This window comes from Onychostoma macrolepis, chromosome 02 (assembly GCF_012432095.1).
Source record: "Onychostoma macrolepis isolate SWU-2019 chromosome 02, ASM1243209v1, whole genome shotgun sequence".
NCBI lineage: Eukaryota > Metazoa > Chordata > Actinopteri > Cypriniformes > Cyprinidae > Onychostoma > Onychostoma macrolepis.
The window spans coordinates 2,766,748-2,789,476 of record NC_081156.1 but is presented as its reverse complement, the minus strand read 5'-3'; the positions used below and the strand labels follow the sequence as shown (position 1 = coordinate 2,789,476).

The following is a 22,729-nucleotide window of genomic DNA, read 5'->3' as shown; positions in this document are numbered from 1 at the left end:
GTCATTGCTACATTAAACAAGAGCATTCGAGTCTCTCAGTGGCGCTGCATTACACACTCTAGACCGCTAGGGGGCAGCAGCCGAATCCCACGAATATCCACTCAGAGGAAGGCTGGACTGTGTTTGAAAACAGGAAATAAGAGAGCTTCAGCCCAGCAGATGAGAGTTACTTTAGAGAAGAGCTCTGGAGGCAGAGGAGCGATGCTTCTGCCGGGGAGAAAACAGCTTTTCTGTCTTTCATGGACCGTAATTTTATTATCACAGTGGGTAAGTGTGGCGATTATTTGTTGCTGCGACTGTAACTAGTGTAACGTATCTATTTGTAGCCTAGCACAAACTTCAACCCGCCTGACAGTTTTCAAGAGTTGTCAGATCATGTCTCTTCAAATCCCAAAAGCGATTATGTGTATTTTTAAGTCAAAAGGCTTGGCTTTAAAAGCATGTCATGTGTCTTTGTCGTTAAATGTGTGAAACGGGCTCTTTTCTTGTTGTTAAACTCCAGTTGTGGACAGAGGAATTATGATTTGTTACATCATGTGAATCATCTGCCAGTCTTTGCAGATTTACATGGCAGCACATGATCTAACATGCAAGATCAGCTTTTAGCAAACTAGAACTGCTGCTATGGTGTTTTTGAAGGATGGAAACAGCGCTTTTTGTTAGGATGAGTCAAATGCGCCTTTGCATTACGTCACATCGGATGACTCCCAAAACCTACTGAGACACCTGTCTTGGCAGCTTTGTTTTGGGCGCGTTCCGAATTTTCGATTTTAATTTTAGGTTTGTGATGGCCAAAAAATGCTGTCAAGGCTGGTAAGTTAGCTCACTAGGTTTAGATGCAGAAAGGGGATTATCCGTTGAAGCTCAAATTCATGTGCTTTTGCTTTCATTTAACTTTTCCATCAATAAAACAGGATGCATTTGATTTATTTGTAAATCTTTTTTTGGACTCTTTCTTTGCGAATGATGTCCAAGTCTAATCTCATGTTGTTTAAAATGTCACATTCTCTGTTTGACCCAATTCTTAATGTTTCACGTCTAATCTGAAGCCTTTAATCCAAACAAATCAATTTTTTTTTTTTTTTTTTTTTTTCTCTCATGTAGTGGTCTTTTGACATCCTTTTGGCTCATGACCGTGAGTCAGAATATGATTGCTCACTTCTATGTTAGTAACCGAAGAAAAACATCATAGTGTTTGGTAACCAAGTGATTCTAGCTGGGCTCTTCCTATTTCTGTCTGCATAAATATCAAAGAATAGCATCCGCTTTCTAATAGATTCTCAATTTTTACAGTTTGTGAAACTGCTTTCGCTTCTTATCTAAAAATACCCTTGGTCTGTCAAAATAAGTACTGAAAGACCTGTGCTAAAAATAAGCAGTGACTCAGGAAAACCTGAAATTACCCTCAAAGTTTAGACAGAAAATGTGTTTGGACTGTACATCAGTTCCTGGACATTGAGACAAACGGGTTACAATACTACAAAAAAATCAAGGAGTAATTTTATATTGATCTGTTCAACATGTTCTCTTCTTTCATTTTCTTACAAACTGTCAACACAAGGCCAAGACTCAAGTGTGCTAGTCTCGACAACAACATTGCATATTTTTCATCTGTTGAAATGTCAGAACAGTCAGATAGAAAGTAATGTTGTCAAATAACCATATTTTGCATAAATCATGTCTTGTGGTATTTACAATTTAAACATTTTTTTTTGTTGGGTTTGGCATATTGAGATATATCAGTATTTTAAAATCATTCAAAAATATCTTTAATAATCGATCATTTATAGTAATTAATCAATTATAGTCAAATTAAATACAAAATAATGCACTTTAATAGCCAGTGTGTTTATTTCACACCTTGTCAAGACTATTCAATAAATATATTTGAAAATGCAACAGAAAGCACTCATAGATTTTAGAGAACTTCAAAATCAGCCATACCTTGTCTTCAAAACAGACAGTAATCTCCAAATTGCTACTAATCATCCTAACCAATACATTGGTCTATTATTACTTGGTTAGACTAGTAAAGTAAATTAAATTTAGTAGTGACCTGGATTAAAGATGTTAGGAACTGTTTGTGTACAACTTGCATTTATCTGTCATTTTCTAATGGACTGACTAATCCAGCAGTGACACTTTTTACCTAAATGTGACCCTGGACGACAAAACCAGTCTTAAGTCTCTGGTGTATATTTGTAGCAATAGCCAAAAATACACTGTATGGGTCAAAATTATCCACTTTTGTTTTATGCCAAAAATCATTAGGATATTAAGTAAAGATCATGTTCCATGAAGATATTTAGTGAATTTTCTACAGTAAATATATCAAAACTTAATTTTTAATTAGTAATATGCATAGCTAAGAACTTTAATGACTGGCTTTGTGGTCCATGGTCACAAATGAATATGATTGATGACAATGCCAAGGGTAAATTCAGTCTGTTATATTTCCTTTCAGTCAGGTTCTTAATAGGTAAAATCAAATCTATTCTTTTCAAGTTGTATGTGGTGTTGCAGATTTTCAGAGGTCTTTGTTTGTCACACTTTATTTTAAGGTCCAGTTTTTTCTATTAATTATGACTTTGCCTCAATAAACTCCTAATTTGCTGCTTATCGATAGTTAGTAAGGCAGTTGTTAAGTTTAGGTATGGGGTAGGATTAATGGATCTAAAATTTAGGCTTTAGTATGTGCTTTATAAGTACTAATAAACAGCCAATATGCATGCTAATAAGCAACTAGTTAATAGTGAGAATTGGTCCCTACAATAAAGTGTTACCCTTTGTTTTGTTGTCATGTCAATACGTGAGTCATAACTTTGGCCTTGTTGTCGTTCAGCATAACAGGAAAAAGGAATGGTAAAAATGATGACTCAGCCGTCCTAACGTTTCCTGCGTAAGAGATGGGACAAGCCTCAGTCACATGCACAGTCACGCTCTTTTGTTTTCAGATGAGTGGAGACTGTTCAGCACAACAAAAGCTTCACAGTTACTCGGTCTAAATGCTTGACCTTTTGTAACACTTTGTACTGTTTACCATTTTAAAATCAAATTGTTGTTGATCTTAAACACAGTATGTCATTGTTGAATTTGATCACATTAATTGAAAATGGACTTGGGGGGGAGACACATTTCTTCTGAATGCAGCACACGTATCTGTGATTTGTGGTCACATGACTGAAAAAGTGATGAAATAGCTGAGGAATGTACACTTCTCTGGTTTCACTGAGATGCCATTCTGGATTAGTGATGTGGTAGCTTGATGAGTTTTGAGGGTTTTTTTTTTTTTTTTTTCCTCCAGGAAATTAAGTGTAAGTCTCGAGGAGGACAATAAGGTCTGTTGTCTTGAAAGTAACCCCCGTAAATGAAACTGAAAAAGGGAAGGAACCTGATTTTGAGGAACATTTAATTTTAAACATCAGTGGTTACATATCATGCTAAACAGATGTTCAAAGCAGAGAAATGATGATCTGAAAAAATTTTTTTTGTTTTTGTTATACAGTAGTTAGGGCACACTTAAAAAGCCTGGGTCACTTTTTCAAAACTATTTACACTTTATAAAACAATAACTACTACACCACCACCACTAACAAAAGGTAGCATGAAAAAAATCATCATTTGAAAATTGTTGTCATTCAGTTATGCATAGATTCACCCACATAGACTGCCGTTGTGCTCACTCTGTGTGAAGAGTTATTAAAAGCTGACATAAGTATAGAGAAATAGGTTCAGTGACTGAAGAGAAATTGTATTGTATTATTAAATTGTTTTCTCATGTGTGTCTGCTCAGGTGCATGGCCAGCACTGTATCTGGTATGGTGAATGTGGCAATTCTCCTAAGCTTCCAGAGAAGAAGTTAAACTGTAATTACACAGGCCCACCTATACCTTTACCTGACCAGGAAGGACAGGATCTGCTACAGGTAAGAGAGCATGCCCCTTTAGAACCACTAGTCTGCTGTTCAAGACGCTTCATAGTGTTTAGATGAGAGAGTTCACCTAAAAATGAAAATTCTGCCATTATTTGTTCACCCTGTCTTTCCAAACCTGTATGACGTAAAGCCCAAAAACTGACTTTTTTTTTTTTTTCTTTAACATAACTTCATTTTGACCTTTGGAAAAGGGCTTTCTTTCTGTTATCTCGCATGTCAAACTTCACAATGAAAAATACTCTAGTCTAGAATCAATGAAAAGAGGCCCTCAACCTGAATATTTCAGAGTGTCCAACCTGTGATAAACTCTTACGTTAATGACGTGTGGCAGATGGAATGGGATGAATGTCACAGAAATAAGCTGTATGAAACAAATCCTAGTGTAAGAGAAGTATTTTTAAATCTAGGCATGACCAAGTTGTTTTTACAAGGTGTATTTTAGGTTATACAAGCCTAAAATAGCCTTGATGCTGGCATGGCGTTAAAAAGTGGAAAAAAAATAAATGATAAAATCTGAATCAATGTTTGAAGAATTCAATATGAGCAGACACTGTTCAGTCATGGGTGATCGTCACACTTTGCGTTTCCTGTACTTTAAATCTTAGGAATGCATAAAGTCCTATAGACTACAGTAGGGAACACTTCAGTGCTCCTGCTACCTCTCTTTACATGCACATACAATGAAAATTGAATGTTGGAGATTGAGTGATGTGTGTAATTTTTGCATTACCGACACACTATTTTCCTATTTGATGCTGTAAAGCTGCTTTGACACAATCCGTATTGTTAAAAGCGCTATATAAATAAATAAAGGAAAGGTCATTACTACGCCACTAGTGCCACTAAACACAAGTGCAAAATGAGGTTCTGTTTTTAGCTATTTTTAAGCATTCTCCCGTTTTTGAGACAAACAGTTAGTAAAGAATCAAGTAGGATTTTATTTAAATTGTTGTCAAAAGCGATCACAAACATATGTCCAGGTCCTATTTTGCCCCAAAATCTAAAGAAAAAGAGTGTTTAATGAGTGTTCATTTTTAAATATTATGTTAAGTATTAAATATGATTTTTTTTTTATAGACCAATCCTATTGTTTTCATATTCATGGTGATTCTCATTGCTGTAATACAGTATTTTTACATTTTATTTGTATTTCAATTTTATTTAGATTTTCTAAAATTTGATTAAATTCAAAAAGAAGGGTCTTTTAAGTATACAGCATTTTTTTTTTTTTTTTTCTATTTTCCTGACTCAATTTGACCAGAATCTATTTGCAATAGATTACGTTTTGCTTTAAGAACCGGTTAAGAGAATGATTGATTGATTGATTGATTGATTGATTGAATGATTGAAAATCAAAATCATTTGTTTGCAGGAGCTGTGCCCAGGACTGGTCTATGGGGACAACAGAGTTTGCTGTGACACCCAACAGCTCAAGACACTGAAAAACAATATTCAGATCCCCCTTCAGTACCTGTCCAGGTATGACCGATATATATCTCTAAAGATATTCTGTAAGATAGTTGTGTGGTATAAGAACTTTGACCCATTATTGAGTGACGAGCAGATTATTTATTAATCCAAGTCATGTTTTCAGTTAAAATCAAATAGCATGTACTTGTCTGACACAGCTTACATTGGGATAATTACCTGGTTTATGGCAGTAATATAACATGCACTTCATGGAAGCTGTAAGTTGTTTCTGTTTTTGTGTGACAGGTGTCCAGCATGTTTCTTCAACTTCATGACCCTGTTCTGCGAGCTTACCTGCAGTCCCAGACAGAGTGATTTCGTCAATTCCACACAGTTCTCTGCATTTAACAAAAGCAAAACTAATGTGAACGAGGTGTCCTACTATATCAGCCAGACTTTTGCCATTGGTGAGGAACAGTGATTAGAGGAGAAGATCACAAATTTACTGATGATTCAGATACTTGATTCAGAAGTGACTTATGTGAATGTGAACCCCTAAATTCAGAAATGGTAAACAGACCATGTGGTACCACAGTGGTACCTACATTTAAAACACATTAGGAACAAATAAGTGTTTATTTTTTTTTTTTTTTACTTTTTAAAGCATTTCTTATTGATTTAAGAAATGTTAATTTGACGTATTTCTTGGTAATAGGGATTTATTAACTGTAATATTAGTAATTAATATCCCCTAATTTTTACTGCTTCTACTACTAACAACATTAATAACTTATTATTATTTGTTAATAATGTATTACTTGCTTATTGTTGATACATTTATTTCTATAGTAATAATAATAATTATTATTATCATTAAATTGTTAATAATAATGTCTTTTTTAATTGATAGACTTGTTTTTCAGGATATGTAATGTATAGGTTGTTTATTATTATTATTATTATTTGTCCAGTATTAAAAGCAGGTCATATCAGGACTTGTTTTCGTTTCAAAGCATTCTGTAGTCACTCTGTAGTCTGTTCCTGCTTGCTGTTGCAATCTCACTCTAACACCAACACTCTTGACTTTCAAAAACTTTTTCCTTGCCTCAGGCAAAAATACTTAATTCTGCTTTTGCTTGCGCTCTACACTGTTTGCATATACTGGTCTGGAACACAATGAAAGCAGACAAGTGAAGTTATATAAATGTCCCAGTACTCTTATATAAAACCACTTTTACTCTTGCATTAAATGACTTATGTCTTATATGAAAACCGAACAAATTATAGGACTGTAACTAACTATTGTTTTAAATTACTGTAGGTTACAAATGTAACATAATCATTTCTTTTACGTCTCTCTACAGCCATGTATAACGCCTGCAGTGATGTTCAGGCCCCCTCCACCAATGTCAAAGCCCTCAGTCTGCTGTGCGGGAGAGACGCTAGCCAGTGTACTGCCAAAAACTGGATCGAGTACATGTTCAATATCGACAATGGCCAAGTCCCCTTCGCTATTGACCCGTTTTTCTCAGGTACACACAAACACTTTCAGAATCACAAGACACTTTGCTGAGATTGAACTCATAAAAACTGCAGAATTGTTGCTTGTAATCCACTCATTTTATTACTTTCAATTTGGTCTCCCCAGATGTACCCGTCACAGGCCTGACTCCCATGAGCAATGTGACGTTTAACTGTACACAGTCTCTGGATGACGGCTCGGGGCCCTGCTCATGTCAGGACTGCAGTAAAGCGTGTAGCGCCACACCTGTCCCCCCCCAAGTCCTTCCACCCTGGACCATCCTTGGCCTGGACGCCATGACCGTCATCATGTGGTGTTCTTATATAGCCTTCCTCAGCATTTTCTTCGGAGTTGTGCTGGGGTCGTGGTGTTACAGGTAACTGACCTAAACATGCACTAATCAATGAAATTAGAGATTTGTGAGGGGAAAATGGTGAAATTGCGCACACAGCAATTTCTGTTCCACCTAAACTAAAAATACGCTAAGAATGTAATCACTTAAAACACCAAAGTTCAATGCAGAAGAAAGTGAAACCAGTGAGTAAAAAGTTACAATATATTACATTTTTAAAATGCACTGAACATAAAAAAAATATAGTTTGTATTGCGTGTTAAACATCAGTATACTATTGTGTTGCCCGTTTCCTGCTGATTCCCAGTAATTATTAAGCATCAACTTGCAGGTTTAATCAAATGTACAGTATGAGGGATGCATATGTATACATAATTGTTGTTTGAAATCTGCAAATATAAATTTTTTTTTTTCTCACTACAGGAGGAGGATGGTCACATCTGAATATGGCCCAATTCTTGATGGCAACCAGCCCCACTCCATAAACTCAGATGGCACAGATTTTGTAGGCAAGTGCATTGTTGCATTGTTGTAATGTGTGTTTTTTTTTTTTTTTTAACTCTTAACTACATTGGTGGCAGATGAGGGCACGAGTGTTCTTAAAATCATGGTCCCTGCAGGTCATTAAAAAGTCTCAATGTCTTAAATTCAGTTTATCAAATTTAAACTCCATTAATGTCTTAAATATGCCATATGTTATAAAAAAAAAAAGTCTTAATTGTCATTTTAAAAGACCTTAGATTAGGGTGGTTCTGTCTATTGTGTTTTCTTTCACGCTCACCGTTTCAGAGCAGTCATAAAGTGAAAGTGACATGACATGTGGCCAAGTATGGTAACCCATTCTCAGAATTAGTGCTCTGCATTTATCCCATCCTAAGTGCACACACACAGCAGTGAACACACACACCCAGAGCAGTGGGCAGCCACTTTTTGTTGGGGGTTCGGTGCCTTGCTCAAGGGCACCTCAGTCGTGGTATTGATGGTGGAGAGAGCGCTGTACATTCACTCCCCCCACCTACAATCCTGGCCGGTACCGAGACTCGAACCCGTGATCTTTGGGTTACGAGTCCGACTCTCTAACCATTAGTCCACGACTTGAAAGTGCATTTTATCACACTAAGGGCCATATTTACTAAACAGGGCAAATTAGCGTTAGAGCGAAATTCCATAAAAGCGCTGATGGAAGGGGAAAATTCTGACAATGCGCACATTAAAGAAAACAGACGCAACATCTCATTTCCATAATGACCAGCTCGATCTACCAAGAGCTGTGCAAATTACCACCTGCTTTATGACATGCTTTTTTTGGCATTAAATAATGCCGCAAATACCAGTGAATTGATGAGCATTCATTTAAATACTCCTCCCATAAATTTACAGATCGAAAGAGAAACTCCTGCAAATGCATACTCAATAAAGTGAGTCTCAAAAAAGCTGTCCATACCTTTTCAGTGCTAATTTCCCACTGTGTGTCTTTAGTAAATCCTGACAGTAGTTTTTTAATGCCAAATGAGGGTTTGCATTGGTGCAAGCTGATAGTAAATCTGGCCCTAATTGTTTTGAATTAGCAGCTGCGAGTAATGATGCATAGAAATTTTAATATAAGAGTCCTGGGGTCCGTTTTTCATACCTCGCTTAATATATCTGAGATGATTTGAAAGATTCCAGATCTTATAATCTTGATAACTGATCTCTGGCTAATTTGGTTCTTCAAACGAATTTGCGGATTTGATTAAAATATCTGGATTAAGTTGTCTAACATTACTGCACGTTCTTGTGTTCCTCAAAAAGGGCAGATGTATTGATACTTGAAACCATGATCAGCAATGCAGCGATTGGCTGGCGGCAAGACAGCAACGTAATGGCATCATATAATTTAAAAATGACACCTGATGAAAAACTTGACACATTTCTGGACCTTTATAAGGAAACAGCCAAGCGAACAAAACTAGATAAATGAAATGTACACTGTTTTTTTGTTGCATGATTCCCAAGTATTTATATTCACAATTTCTAGTATTTGTACAGGCTTTACATTTTTATTTTAATGTTGTAATTAGCAATTCATATTATTTTATCTTTGAAGCAGATTTGTTACGTGACAGCATTAATTAAAGATTCTTAAGGGTCAAGATGAAGTTATCTGCATCTCCTGCGCTCCATCAAGCCACTCCCATAATCTGTCACCGCTCAAATAAATGCACACCTCAGATTAACTGTATAGCATGTGTGTAAGACTCCAATACAATTATAAAGTTATTATTTTATCATGAATAAATATATTAATGAGTGAAACTGGCTGTGTCTATAGTATTATAGGCTACACAACAATATTATATTACTTTCAAAATAATTTTTAATTATTATTATTATTATTATTTCAAATTCTTGTCCCTGGATCAGTAGGCTACACTTCTAATAAAGTAGCGGTGGCTGGGACAGATTTTAAGTATTAATTCCACTTAAAAAAAATCTAATCCTGTTTACATTAAATAATGTAACCTCCCGAGCAGGTTTAAGTTTACGGACCTGTTGCTATAACAGGATGTCCAGGATGAGCTTTGAAGAACCGACCAATCCAAGATCAGGCAAAATCGTCAACGATCAAATCCAGCTAACTGAGTTGGCGACGTACGAAGAACAGGCCCCAGGAGTATTTTAAGGTTGTTTATACTAAAAGTCCTATTTTAGGCATAGTGTTTTTGTTGTTATTGATATTTTGGTTGTTCTGTAAAAAATTGTATTTGGCATTTAATTCAAGATAAGCTCTTACAGCTGGTCTTTGGCCCTCCCTGTCACAGAAAGAAAAGATTAAAGGGTTACTCCACCCCAAAATGAAAATTTTGTCATTATTCACTTACCCCCATGTCGTTCCAAACCCGTAAAAGCTTTGTTCGTCTTTGGAACACAAATTAAGATATTTTAGATGAAAACCGGGAGGCTTGTGACTGTCCCATTGACTGCCAAGTAAATTACACTGTCAAGGTCCAGAAGAGTATGAAAGACATCGTCAGAATACTCCATCTGCCATCAGTGGTTCAACCGTAACATAATGCAGCGACAAGAATACTTTTTGTACGGAAATAAAACACAAATAACGACTTTATTCAACAATTCGACACTTTTGGGATTGTATGGGTTTGTTCTGTATGGACCTATAGAACTGTATTTGTGCAGGTCTTGAATTCGATTTTTAAAAAGATGCCCTGGAAACTGCTCATTTCAATGAATGATTTAGTAATTTCTGCAATTGCATTTGTTTACACTAGTGATGTTGAAATTTACACATCTCTGTTAACATCCAACAAAACGAACACTTTTCCACAGAATAGCAGCTCTCAGTTCAGGTCCTCACTGAATGTCCTCCATATTTCTTAGGTGATGCTACGTACTGCGAGACACTGGGCGAGCGTTTTGAGAACTGTCTCCGCGTTCTCTTCAGCAGCTGGGGCTCCATGTGTGTGCGTCACCCCTTAACCGTGATCCTGACCAGCGTGGTGCTGGTGTCGATCTGCTCGGCCGGACTGACCTACATGCGCATCACAACCGACCCGGTGGAGCTCTGGTCATCTCCGAGCAGCAGGGCCAGGCAGGAGAAGGACTATTTCGACCAGCACTTTGGACCATTTTTCCGCACCGAGCAGCTCATCATCACTACGCCGGTGAATGCGTCGTTCATGTTTGAATCCACCTCTGGAACGAACATCAACTTCTCCTCCATTCTGAACATAACACTCCTCCATCAGGCAAGTCACTTTTTAATTGTGACCTAAGTGTCCAAATACTTTTGAAGACATTATAAAATATTTTTACTGTCATTTTTGAAAGCATTTAAGTTGCATCATTCACAATGATAATATTTTTAGTGTTTTAATCATTCAATAAATCCTCCATGCACCATACTCAACTCTTTCTCTGTTGGATGTAGGTGTTGGATCTTCAGACAGAAATCACAAACCTAACAGCTGAATATAAGGGAGAGACGGTTACTCTTAAAGACATCTGTGTTTCTCCACTGGCTCCTTACAATGACAATTGTACCATCCTAAGTGTGTTAAACTACTTCCAGAACAGCCATGAAGTCCTAGATAGTGAGATTGCTGATGAGTTCTTGGTCTACTTTGACTACCACACTCATTTTCTATATTGTGTCAGGTGAGCTTTTTTAAATTAATCTTTTGGATTAATAGAGTGATACAGTGGTGATGTAATTTTATTATTACCCTGATTCCCTGCAGAAAATGAGCTCAGAACAACAGTTTATACACGTTTTCTTCTTCATGACAATACTATCAAATGAACTTTTATGAATTGTAAAGCCTAAATGCAATTCAGACTTTTAAAAAATATATATAAATTGCTGAGATATTTTATGTTGTAGAATAATGTGAGCCACAGACCTTAATTCGGGCATTTAAGAAAAACCCATTGGCTTCAGGACTATGGAACTGGAAGTGCTAAAATACTACCTTGTTTCAACAAAATACAAAAATATGTTTTCCCTCCAGCACTCTATTGTCATTCAGAATGTATTTGTTAAACTTAAATGTGAATTAAACCTAATAAACTCTAAATATGCCTTTTTTCATGGTTTCTTATCTTTTGCTTTTGTCCCAGTTCTCCCATGGCCCTGGATGACACGAGCCTCTTGCATGAAGCCTGCATGGGTACATTTGGAGGACCAGTTTTCCCCTGGCTTGCTCTTGGTGGATATGAGGGTGAGTTTGACTGAAATAAACATAAAATACAATAGACGTCATTGTGATCTCATTTTGGTAACATACCCTTTTGAAAAGTTGGTGTCAGTAAGATTTTAAAAATGTTTTTAGTCTGTGCCAATAGCTTAGTGGGCAGTGCACCAGCATATAGCGCCGTTGTGCATGTCCTATCATCATCAAGGCAAAATCTTTCTAAAATGTTTTTAAAAGTCTCTTATTCTTACCAAGAATTGTGAAATATTACAGTTGAAAGTAACTGTTTTCTATTGTAATATTTTTAAATGTAATTTATTCCTGTGATTATGGCAAAGCTAAATTTTCAGCAGCCATTAATATCACATGATCATTCTGATTTGATTTGGTGCTCTAGAAATATTTCTTATTATTATCAGTGTTAAAAACAATTTTGCAGGATGCATTCAGTATATTCAATGCATCCTTGCTTAACGAAATAATGATTTCTTTAAAAAAGGTTTACCCCAAAGTTTTGATCAGTATATTTAAATATTTTCTAACACAAATTGTAAATATAAATAAAGAGAAAATTAAAAACACTTTAAAACACAAATACTTAAGTCAAATCTGCTCTATTAGTAATTTTAAAACAAACCTCTACTTGAGGCGGTGCTTTTGGAAGAACATTCTTACTGGCTATATTACTAATGAATGCTGGTTTTTTTTTTTCTGTCTTAACGTGTTTTTGTAATTTTCTTATTTTGTTTTTCTTGGCACAGATCATATCTAGTATGTAATAGTAATGGTCTTTCTTTTAGCTTGTGTAATTATTATTATTTTTTTCCCAATTGTAATCTTACATAACTTTAATTTTTCTGTTTTGTCCCTTTCATATATATATAGGTACTGCCTACAACAACGCCACAGCTCTAGTGATCACCTTTCCTGTCAACAACTACCTGAATGACACAGACAAATTAGGCAAAGCTTTAGCTTGGGAGAAAGTGTAGGTTTGATTAAATGATCTGTTTAGTATATCCTATGGCTGAATATTTTATGAAACCGTTATTAAAATGAATAGTTTGCTCTAGAATAGCAACTCTTTTGTTGTCACATACAATACATTCAGGAGTAACCGCCATTGCCCATACCTCTACAGGTTTATCGACTTTGTGAAGAACTATGACAACCCCAACCTGACCATCTCATTCAGTGCGGAGCGCAGCATTGAAGATGAGATCGACCGCGAGAGCAACAGTGATGTCACCACCATCGTCATCAGCTACGTCATCATGTTTGTCTACATCTCACTGGCTCTGGGACACATTAACAGCTTCTGGACTGTGCTGGTAAGACCCTCATATATCTTTATTCTAAATGTGGCCTTAATTCTGATGCTGTGACAGTATTTCGAAATGTTTGTTTGGTAATGATGCAAAATGAAGTTTATAGATTAGTGTATTTATTTATGTACGCATGCATATATTTAAGAAAACTGTTATGTTTATATATTTATATATAATATGAATTATATGAAAATAAATGCACACAAATAAATAAGTATATGTGTTTTTTTTTTTTTTTTGTGTATTTATACAGTACACACATTATGTAAACAAACTTATTTTGGATGCGATTAATCGTTTGACAGCACTAATATAGATATTGCTTAATTCAAAAGAATATGCTATAAACCTTATACACTTATACAAGCAATATACACTTACAATTTCAGTGCTTGGCTATGCTGTTCTTCAATGCTTAAGCTCTTTTCCGCATCTGCACTACATTAAGGTTCTACTGTAAATGTAGTGCCACAATCGACACATTTAATTTTAATTAATTTTTTTTTGGTTTTGTTCTTTTACTTGACTGTGTGACCTGTGCATACATCATTAGGCTGACCTTGCATGTCCTAATTATTTTAAGGGAGTGTCTATTTACACTAAGTGCAAATAGTCTGCCTGGTTGGCAAAGGCTATTTACACTAACTCCGCCCACCAATGTGTGATTGGGATAGTCAGCACTGCAAAAAGAAACTTGTTCAACATCAGTTTCAGTGGCGTAGATGGTAAGGCGCGTGCTTTTTGACGCGATCGACCCGAGTTCGAATCACCCTTTTGCCAAACTTTTTTTCTCCTTTTTCAAATCTCATATTACATCGGAAAGGCATTTATTCTCAATAAAAATGGAAATAATCAAAAAGTTGAAAATAAAGTATCGGGTAGGTGTAGGGAGGGCTTTATTGTCCCAATAAGGTGGCATCCATTTAATAGCCTAATTTGAATTAAAACTATAATTTACATTCAATACGTTATTATTGGGTACTGTTTTATAATGTACTACAATACTGAGATGCAGATAATTGCCACTATTTGCAATAAGTAGTATAAATCGCAGAAAATTTTGCTATTTTAACAGTGTAAATAGAATCTCTTGCTAAGAAAATATGCTATTTGCACTTAGTGTGCTTATTTTAAATGCTGCATTTGTATATGTTTCACAGGTGGACTCTAAGATCTCTCTGGGTATCGCCGGTATCCTGATCGTGTTGAGTTCAGTCGCATGTTCGCTGGGTATCTTCAGCTACATCGGCATCCCTCTAACGCTTATTGTCATTGAGGTCATTCCCTTCCTCGTGCTGGCTGTGGGTGTGGACAACATCTTCATCATTGTACAAACCTACCAGGTGGGTGGTGTTTCCTGAGAGTAGATTCAGCTGCACAGACATGACACCATTTTTGTTGATTGTTAATGTCAACTGACTCATTCCACTAAAATAGTTCAGACAAGCACCTTTTAGTTCCTGTTTTTAAATGGTAATGTTTTCACTGCAGTGTTTTACAGATTGATGGTGGATAAGATTGTTTGCTTTCACAAAACTGCCAAGTAATATTTATTTATTTTTCTTCAGAGGGATGAGCGAATGCCTGAGGAGGAGCTTCACCAGCAGATTGGACGTATCCTCGGAGAGGTGGCTCCCAGCATGTTCCTCTCTTCCTTCTCTGAGACTGTTGCTTTCTTTTTAGGTATGCCATCCTCAGACTTGTAATTTAACTCCTTAATTTCGAACAAATGGCAGATGAAATGGGATGCATGACACTGCGATAATTACATGAAATAAATGCTAGTATAAGAATGTGGGTTTTGTTTTGATTTGTTTTTAAATAATGATTTTAAATTTAGGTGTGGTCAAGTTGTTTTTACCGGGTGCAGTTTATGTCATTCAAGATTTACAAATTTCATGAAAGATGAAGAACCACCATGTTTTCCTTGTCAAACTCTTATGACTGTTAAACATTTCACTGGACTGCGCTGTTTTTATTCCCGAGATATGTGATGCATTGCATTTAAACTTTTTTTTTTAAATCATTAATTTTCTCTCCATTAAGCTTTTGCTGCTGATGTAGTGTTAAAAGTAATAAATAAAATAATTAAATCTATTTATTATACATAAAACTAATTTATATTTTTCTTTTTCTTTTTTTTTTGTCCCCCTTAGCAGAAAATTGGGGCCTCTTAAGTGCTTTCCTGCAGAAGTATTAGTATAAAATGTGTAAAACGTTTTTGTGCAATATAAAAAAAATGAAAATCTGTCAGCATGCATTGCATATGACAGGATCTTTCATAAAGTGAGACTCTCATTTCCCTTTCCAGATGACTATAGTTTTCCTATTTACATATGTCTCCAGGTGCTCTGTCTAGCATGCCTGCAGTGAGGACGTTCTCTCTATTCGCTGGTCTGGCCGTCTTCATTGACTTCCTTCTGCAGATCAGCTGCTTTGTGTCTCTGCTGGGCCTGGACATCAAGAGACAAGAGGTGAGCGGTCAAAGTTCACACCAGTACTATATCTGTGGGAGAAAACAATTAGAGGAACAGGGAAAAAAGTTAAATATAAAGTAGGTTTAATATTAGATTATAATTCACAGCAACATATTTCATAAGTTATTAATTTATTTTAATTATCATGTTTAGCTTTTAATATACTTAAAACAGTGATTGATTACCTACTGTAGTAGTATTATTTCTGCAGTAGTAAGAAATTTCTTTCTTTCTTCTTATTTGTTTCCCAGGCAAATCGTCCAGATATATTGTGCTGTGTGAAGCTGTCTGAGGGACAGCAGGCAAAATCAGAAGGTTGTCTGTTCCGCTTTTTTAAGAAGATATACGCTCCTTTCATCTTGAAGGATTGGGTGCGCCCCCTGGTGGTAAGTGTAAAGAAACAAGACAAAATAGAAATAGTATTCTTTTTTTTTTTTTTTTTTTTAAATTACACTAATGCATTATGAATGATATAATATAAAGCAAATAATTAAATAAAATAAATGAATAACTGTGATGCGACTGCTACTGTATAACAGTTAAGCTACATAAACATGGGAATGATGTACAAATAGATTTTACCATCAAGTTTGGCATTTTTCTGAATTTTTGATTCTCTTTTGCAGGTTGCTGTGTTTGTGGGAATGCTGTCATTTAGTATAGCCGTTGTTAATAAAGTGGAGATTGGACTCGATCAGAGATTGTCCATGCCTGATGTACGTATATACCTATTCAGTCCTTTCGCACCTATTTGCATTCTGAAGAACCTGAAAGGGGTCATTGTGAACATGAATCTTTTCTGTCTCACAGGACTCCTATGTGCTGGATTATTTTGGGAATCTTAGTGAGTACCTGCACACTGGGGCGCCAGTTTACTTTGTGGTAGAGGACGGACATGACTACAAAACATTAGAGGGTCAGAACGCGGTGTGTGGCGGAGTGGGCTGCAACAGCAACTCTCTAGTCCAGCAAATTTATACCGCATCGCTTTTGAATAACTAGTGAGTGACCATTTTTGACACCTTTCCAGTGAGAAAAAGTTCAGTGCTTTCAGTCTTATTTTGGTATCGGTAGCTGTATTTCCATTACACTTCAAAATGCGCAAATTGAAATTGTGAATTGAAAATACACCTAAATGAAACACGTCTGTTTCGCAAAAGCTCCCATATATCGCAAAAACGTTTTTACGCTCGCATGAGGTGGTTTTTCAGGCAATCCAAAAAAGGAAAATTTACAATCAAAATCAACAAAAGAAAATATCACAAAACTGCAATTTCTTTTTTTCGTATTTACAGGTCGCCTGAGGTAAAACGCACATGATCCTCCTTTAATGTACTAGAACCTCCAAGAAACACCTCATACGTGGCCACTCTGAAGTATAAAGGGCTTTCGTTGCCATAAATACTTGGATAACCCCTTATTTACACAGCACTCGACTGCAGTGCATTACAGCTGTTTATACCAGCTGCACCGCGGCACATTTCAGAAGCAGTTCTCCACACTACTTCACTAAAGACTTTTTTTTTTTTTTTTATAAATGGGTAGTGCAGTGCCTGCGATACACGTAAACTTACCAACATCCAATGCCGTGACTTTTTTGCGAATCGTGAGAGGAAAAAGTTAGGTTTTAGTTGCATAAAATCAGTTAATGGGAACTGCATCAATTCACAGTAGGTTTTTTAATCTACGTATATAAAATATCGCAAAAGTTTTGCGCAAATCTGTAATGGAAAACCGGCAAATGTGATGGTTATAGTTTTTTATTTTTTTTAAATATCTAATTTTTGTTTGTTGTTTTTAGTAAACCAAATTATTTTTACATTTTTATTTCAAGTAACTAAATTGTTTTTGGTTTTAGTTAACTATAATAACCATGCAATAAACAGTGTTTGGCTTTATTTTGTCAGTCATGTAAGTGTCGGAAATACCCAGAAATGTTGCTCTTTACCACCTGCTTTCAGTTTTTGAATAACTTTTGTCAGATCAATATAGACATATTTTGTGTTGTAATTTTAGTACTAAGATCAGCAATGTTCCATCATCCTGGCTGGATGACTACTTTGACTGGGTGAATCCGCAGTCCTCCTGCTGCAGATATTATAACGCCACCGGAGCGTTCTGCAATGCTTCAGGTAAACCATTATCCACCGAATCAACAGAGCCCTGACCTCCACTGCCCCAGAGGACCTTTATCCAGGGTGGTGTTTGTTCGTTATTGAATTTTCACTTCAGATGCCACTGTACCGATCACACTATTCTTGGGTCTTTGAACCTAAATATATTTAAATGGAAATTGTGTCATGATATATGTGAATGTCATCACAATCAAAGCATTTTTTAGTATCAAATTATGTGGATAGTTCTTCAAAAAAATGAAAATACAACTATTGTCCTATATCCTTTTTATTTTTTTTATGCTTATGCTTTTTTTTTTTTTTTCATCAGTGGTGGATAAGACCTGTGTTCACTGCAGACCTATGACCCCTAGTGGGAAACAGAGGCCTAATGGTACTGAATTCATGCACTTCCTCCCCATGTTTCTCTCAGACATCCCAAATATCAAGTGTGGAAAAGGGTAAGTTTAAATCATTTCCATTGATCAGATTTACCATAAATCTTGTGCATCCAGTATCTGTCTACCATCCATTTAATGATCTGTTTTGTGTCTGATTTGTATTTTACACAAGATTTCCAAGCATTTGCCAAAATTGCAATCTCTAATTGGCTAATTTAATGCAATTTTCAGAATTCTGGTTACATAGGTGTTTATGGCATACTGGTAAAACCCTATGTTGGGTACAATGATCAAGTATTATAGATAGATCCACTTCAAGTGGATTCAGCTCACAAAAAAAAGTTTAGGAATCTCTGTTTTGACTAATAGCTCCTTTTCTTTCCCATGCAGTGGTCATGCTGCATACAGCACTGCTGTGGATCTCATAGAGAACAACACTGACGTAGGTGCCACCTACTTCATGAGCTATCACACCATCTTGAAAACATCATCTGACTTCATTGACGCCTTGAAGATGGCACGAGAGCTTACCGACAACATCACGCAGGCCATCGGGCCACAAAACAAGACTTATAGTGTCTTCCCTTACAGGTAAACACACCTTGAACATGGAATATTGTCACATCCTTATTGTGAAGCCCTTCACTAAAATAAAATAAAAATGCTGCTGTTTTTTAAATATTTGATTTAATAGTTAAGTCACATGGAATGTTCAGGAAAAAATCATACTTAGTGACCTACTTCTATTAAGAGTGGTGATATTGTGCAAATGTATCATAAACATGAAACTCTCTGAATGCAAACAAGTGTGTCCTCATGAGGGTCAGTTATGTAGGGCAGCCCTCTTTCTATTCCTCTGGGTGAGTGTTAACTGTGCCAAAAGTCTTGCAGGTCCTAGCAGCCTAACATACCACTTCTGTAAGGAATTTCAATGTTTTATTACATTATTTTAATGAATACTGGGATTATCAGTTTTATTTCATAGTTAAATATTTGAAAAAGTCACACAGTAAAATAATGCCTCCTGAGGAATTTTCATATTGTAAAAATTAGCATAAAGTTTGGTTATTTTATAGCATCACATTTATGGTATGTGTACCAAAAAATATTATTTATATATTTTGCACACATATATACTAACCCCTGACCTGTTTTTAAATTTATTTTCCCCCCATGGACAGTGTGTTCTACGTCTTCTATGAACAGTATCTCACGATCATCAATGACACTGCCTTTAACCTTGGTGTGTCGTTGGCGGCCATCTTTGTGGTGTCTACGGTGCTTTTGGGCTTTGAGCTGTGGTCGGCAGTACTGGTGTCCTTCACCATTGCCATGATCCTGGTCAACATGTTCGGAGTCATGTGGCTGTGGGATATCAGCCTCAACGCGGTCTCATTGGTCAACCTTGTCATGGTGAGTTAAAGAAATAGTGTTTCATGGAATTGGTAATACAGGATTGTTGAAGCTTGTGACCTTCATATAACATTCACTACTGAAGCACTTTATTAGCAGTGCTTGCTAACATCATTTACCATAATTGTTTCCTTTGCAGTGTTGCGGCATATCGGTGGAGTTCTGCAGTCATATTGTGAGGGCTTTCTCTGTCAGTACCAGGAGCTCGAGGGTCGATCGGGCAGAGGAGGCGCTGGCACACATGGGCAGCTCTGTGAGTGATGTTTGCTGCTGCTGCTGTATGAATGTGACGTGCACAAACATATTCTTGTCAAACATGAAGCTACATCATGTGAGTGCGATGAAGTGCCTTCTTACATGCTGCTCTGACTCCGCAGGTGTTCAGTGGGATCACCCTCACTAAATTCGGTGGGATCCTGATTCTTGCCCTGTCCAAATCCCAGATCTTCCAGATCTTCTACTTCCGCATGTTTCTCTCAATAGTCCTGCTAGGAGCCGCTCACGGCCTCATCTTTCTGCCTGTATTACTCAGTTATGCAGGTAAGAAGTGGTTCACCTACAATTGAGAATTTGAGGACAAAGCACTAAAAAAGCCCCTTGATTTCCACGGTGCAGAAAACAGACAGATTCTCAAAATCCAGTTATAAAAATGAAATTGTTAATCTTTCATCCCTTCATTTAATTACCACTGTTTTTGATAAATTTGTATTAGATCATAAATCCAAAAAAAAATAAATTAAACGGACAACACAGTTTCTAAAAAAAAATGTAAATTGTATTTATTATGGTTAAAGTTGTCTTAATTCAATTGATTAGACATGCGTTTTATAAAATTATTCAAATTTTATTAAACCATTAAAATGGAATTCAGACATTAAAATGTGAAAACAGGATTTCGGAGAAAAAAATAAAACCGTTTTTGTAGGGCCCTCTCAAATTAATTTGTTAACAGTTTAATAAATTGTTGAAGTTTAATGACTTAAATGCTTTTTGATTACTAACATTTAATTTGACCATTAAAACAAAATACAGAAAAATGAAAACGGGAAATAAAAAGGAATCCAGTAAAAGTTAAAACAGAATAATTTTTTTGGATTTTATAGGGCCCTAGACTTCTGAAGCCAGCCACATAAAGTCTTCTAAATTAAATAATTGGATTGTGCCAAAAGAAAAAAGAAGTTCTTCAAGCCTCTCCCCTTCGTTCTTTTTCACAGGTCCATCTGCAAATAAAGCTAAAGTCATGGCTGCTCGCAAGAGGTTTGTGGGTACGGAGAGAGAGCAGCTTATCTACTAACAGCTCTGTGATGGTGAACGGCAGTAAACAGCGCCAGCTTTTCATTTCCATGTTACATGTTTAGTAACACACTTCAACAGACTTAACTCAGGACCCCCTTCGGGTGTACAGAAGGCCTTTTTCACAGCTTTCCCTTTCAACATCCACCAAAAACCTCAACTCTGAAGAATAGGCTTAGAAGATCCTTTCAGCACCGACTCGATACAGTAAGGAGAGTCTGTATGTGGAAAAGATGACAGTAATTTCCTCAAATGTGTGTAAACATCAAAAACCGCACATAACGCAGCAGTCACTGTGGTAAACCAACCGAGACAACAAATGCAAATTTTTTTTCATATGAATGTAAGAAATGTGTAACTAATCCTTTTTATTTATTTGTGTGTTTCTTCTCATTTTGTGTTAGTGCGTTTCATTTATTTTCTTCACAAATAAGGAAAGAACTGTTGACAATGAGCCATGATGGACAATCTCTTGATTTATCGTGATGCTATGACAAGAACGACATGTTACACAGACGGCTATCAGTTTGCTGTTAGCGCTACCTGAACTCTGTGGTTTTCAGGCATTAAAACCACTTTAGTCTTAGCTAATTAACTAAGTTGGGAAAATGGGGTGCGGTGGCACACGATAAACATTTATGTTTTTAAAATGTTTACTTACGAAGTCATGCTGTGCTGCATTAATTAGCATTGACATGCTAAGAAAGGGAGAGCTAGCATACATTTAGACTTGAACCACTAGGCTAACCTGAGGTTTAATTAACCAAAACGCAAGTACGCTTCAGCACTGCAGTTTGGTTTAAACTCGTGTTCCTCAGGATTTGCCTGCTTATTTCCATTACTAACACAATGTAGCTTTAGAAAGGCTGCTAAAACAGGTTTTGTACCTCATAAACGTGTTGGGGGTAACACTATTGAATCGACGTGTATAAGGCAAAAATGTGTTTGCTCACAAATAAATGGTTATTTTTTTACAAAGATAAATTTGGATTGATATGGACTGTCGGGGGTTGGCATTGGCAACATGGACATATCTGAAATGTAATCGTTTGTTTTTTAAAGATGGATTATGTGTGCCTCACGGATGTTCTAACAGTTTAAAGTTTGTGCTTTTTGGGTAACAGTCCTTGATTTGAAGAATTTTTGAAATAAAATGCATACTAATTTGTATTAAATGGAGTCATTTATTTATTTATTTATTTTCCACTTCTGTCCACCCTTGTGAAAAACAAGTCCACTTCAGCATAGTGAGAGTTTTTATTACTTTCAAATAATGTAATTGAGTGCGAACTTTCATGTTAGTTACAATTAAATGAATGTAGTTTAAATTTATATTAAATGCAATTACTTGAACTTCAGAGTGCTTTTTTTGTCCTCAAATAAGCAAGACTTATAGGTACATATATAGGCTATAAGTACACATAGGCTACTTTTAAGATTTGAAGTAAGTTACAAGTATATATTTAATACAACTAAGCAGGCTTCTATATTAAGAGCAGACACTAAGAAACATTGCTTTTGTGTGTGGGGGATTTATTGCTATGGGAAGTGTCATGGCAACTCATATTTGCGTGTATATGCTTAAAATTGCAGTAGGTGCGATAACACCTTTAATGCTGCACATTTATGCACTTTTAATATATTGTCAATTTTATAGTAGCAAAGGCGAATGCAGCATTTCATTGTGTTCAGATAAATGGATATATAGATTTTATCAACCCGTTTGATCAATTAGACTGATCAATTCTCGATCCATCGTTAGATTAGATTCTAGACCTCGGATAGAAAGCACAC

General features: G+C 36.1%; 1 protein-coding gene across 1 annotated transcript; it reads left to right on the top strand.

The window, feature by feature from the left end:
• Nucleotides 1-39: 39 nt before the first annotated feature.
• Nucleotides 40-22,110, top strand: npc1 (Niemann-Pick disease, type C1). Its single transcript, XM_058755983.1, has 25 exons — nt 40-267; nt 3,794-3,925; nt 5,307-5,413; nt 5,651-5,811; nt 6,709-6,876; nt 6,993-7,242; nt 7,642-7,727; nt 10,597-10,964; nt 11,147-11,373; nt 11,836-11,936; nt 12,795-12,897; nt 13,051-13,240; nt 14,398-14,580; nt 14,806-14,920; nt 15,584-15,711; nt 15,966-16,100; nt 16,341-16,430; nt 16,525-16,715; nt 17,731-17,846; nt 18,160-18,289; nt 18,620-18,820; nt 19,411-19,642; nt 19,782-19,895; nt 20,020-20,182; nt 20,857-22,110. The coding sequence occupies exons 1-25, from the start codon at nt 160-162 to the stop codon at nt 20,934-20,936; spliced, it is 3,879 nt and encodes a 1,292-aa protein (XP_058611966.1). The 5' UTR covers nt 40-159; the 3' UTR covers nt 20,937-22,110.
• The last annotated feature ends 619 nt before the right edge of the window (nt 22,111-22,729 follow it).

What these genes read in the sequence shown, in the direction of transcription:
- npc1 (XM_058755983.1), top strand. Translation starts at nt 160, where the DNA reads ATGAGAGTTACTTTAGAGAAGAGCTCTGGAGGCAGAGGAGCGATGCTT. An exon ending in CCCCTTCAGTACCTGTCCAG is followed by an intron (nt 5,414 to 5,650) that starts GTATGACCGATA and finishes TTTGTGTGACAG; the next exon opens with GTGTCCAGCATGTTTCTTCA. An exon ending in GCATCGCTTTTGAATAACTA is followed by an intron (nt 16,716 to 17,730) that starts GTGAGTGACCAT and finishes TTGTAATTTTAG; the next exon opens with TACTAAGATCAGCAATGTTC.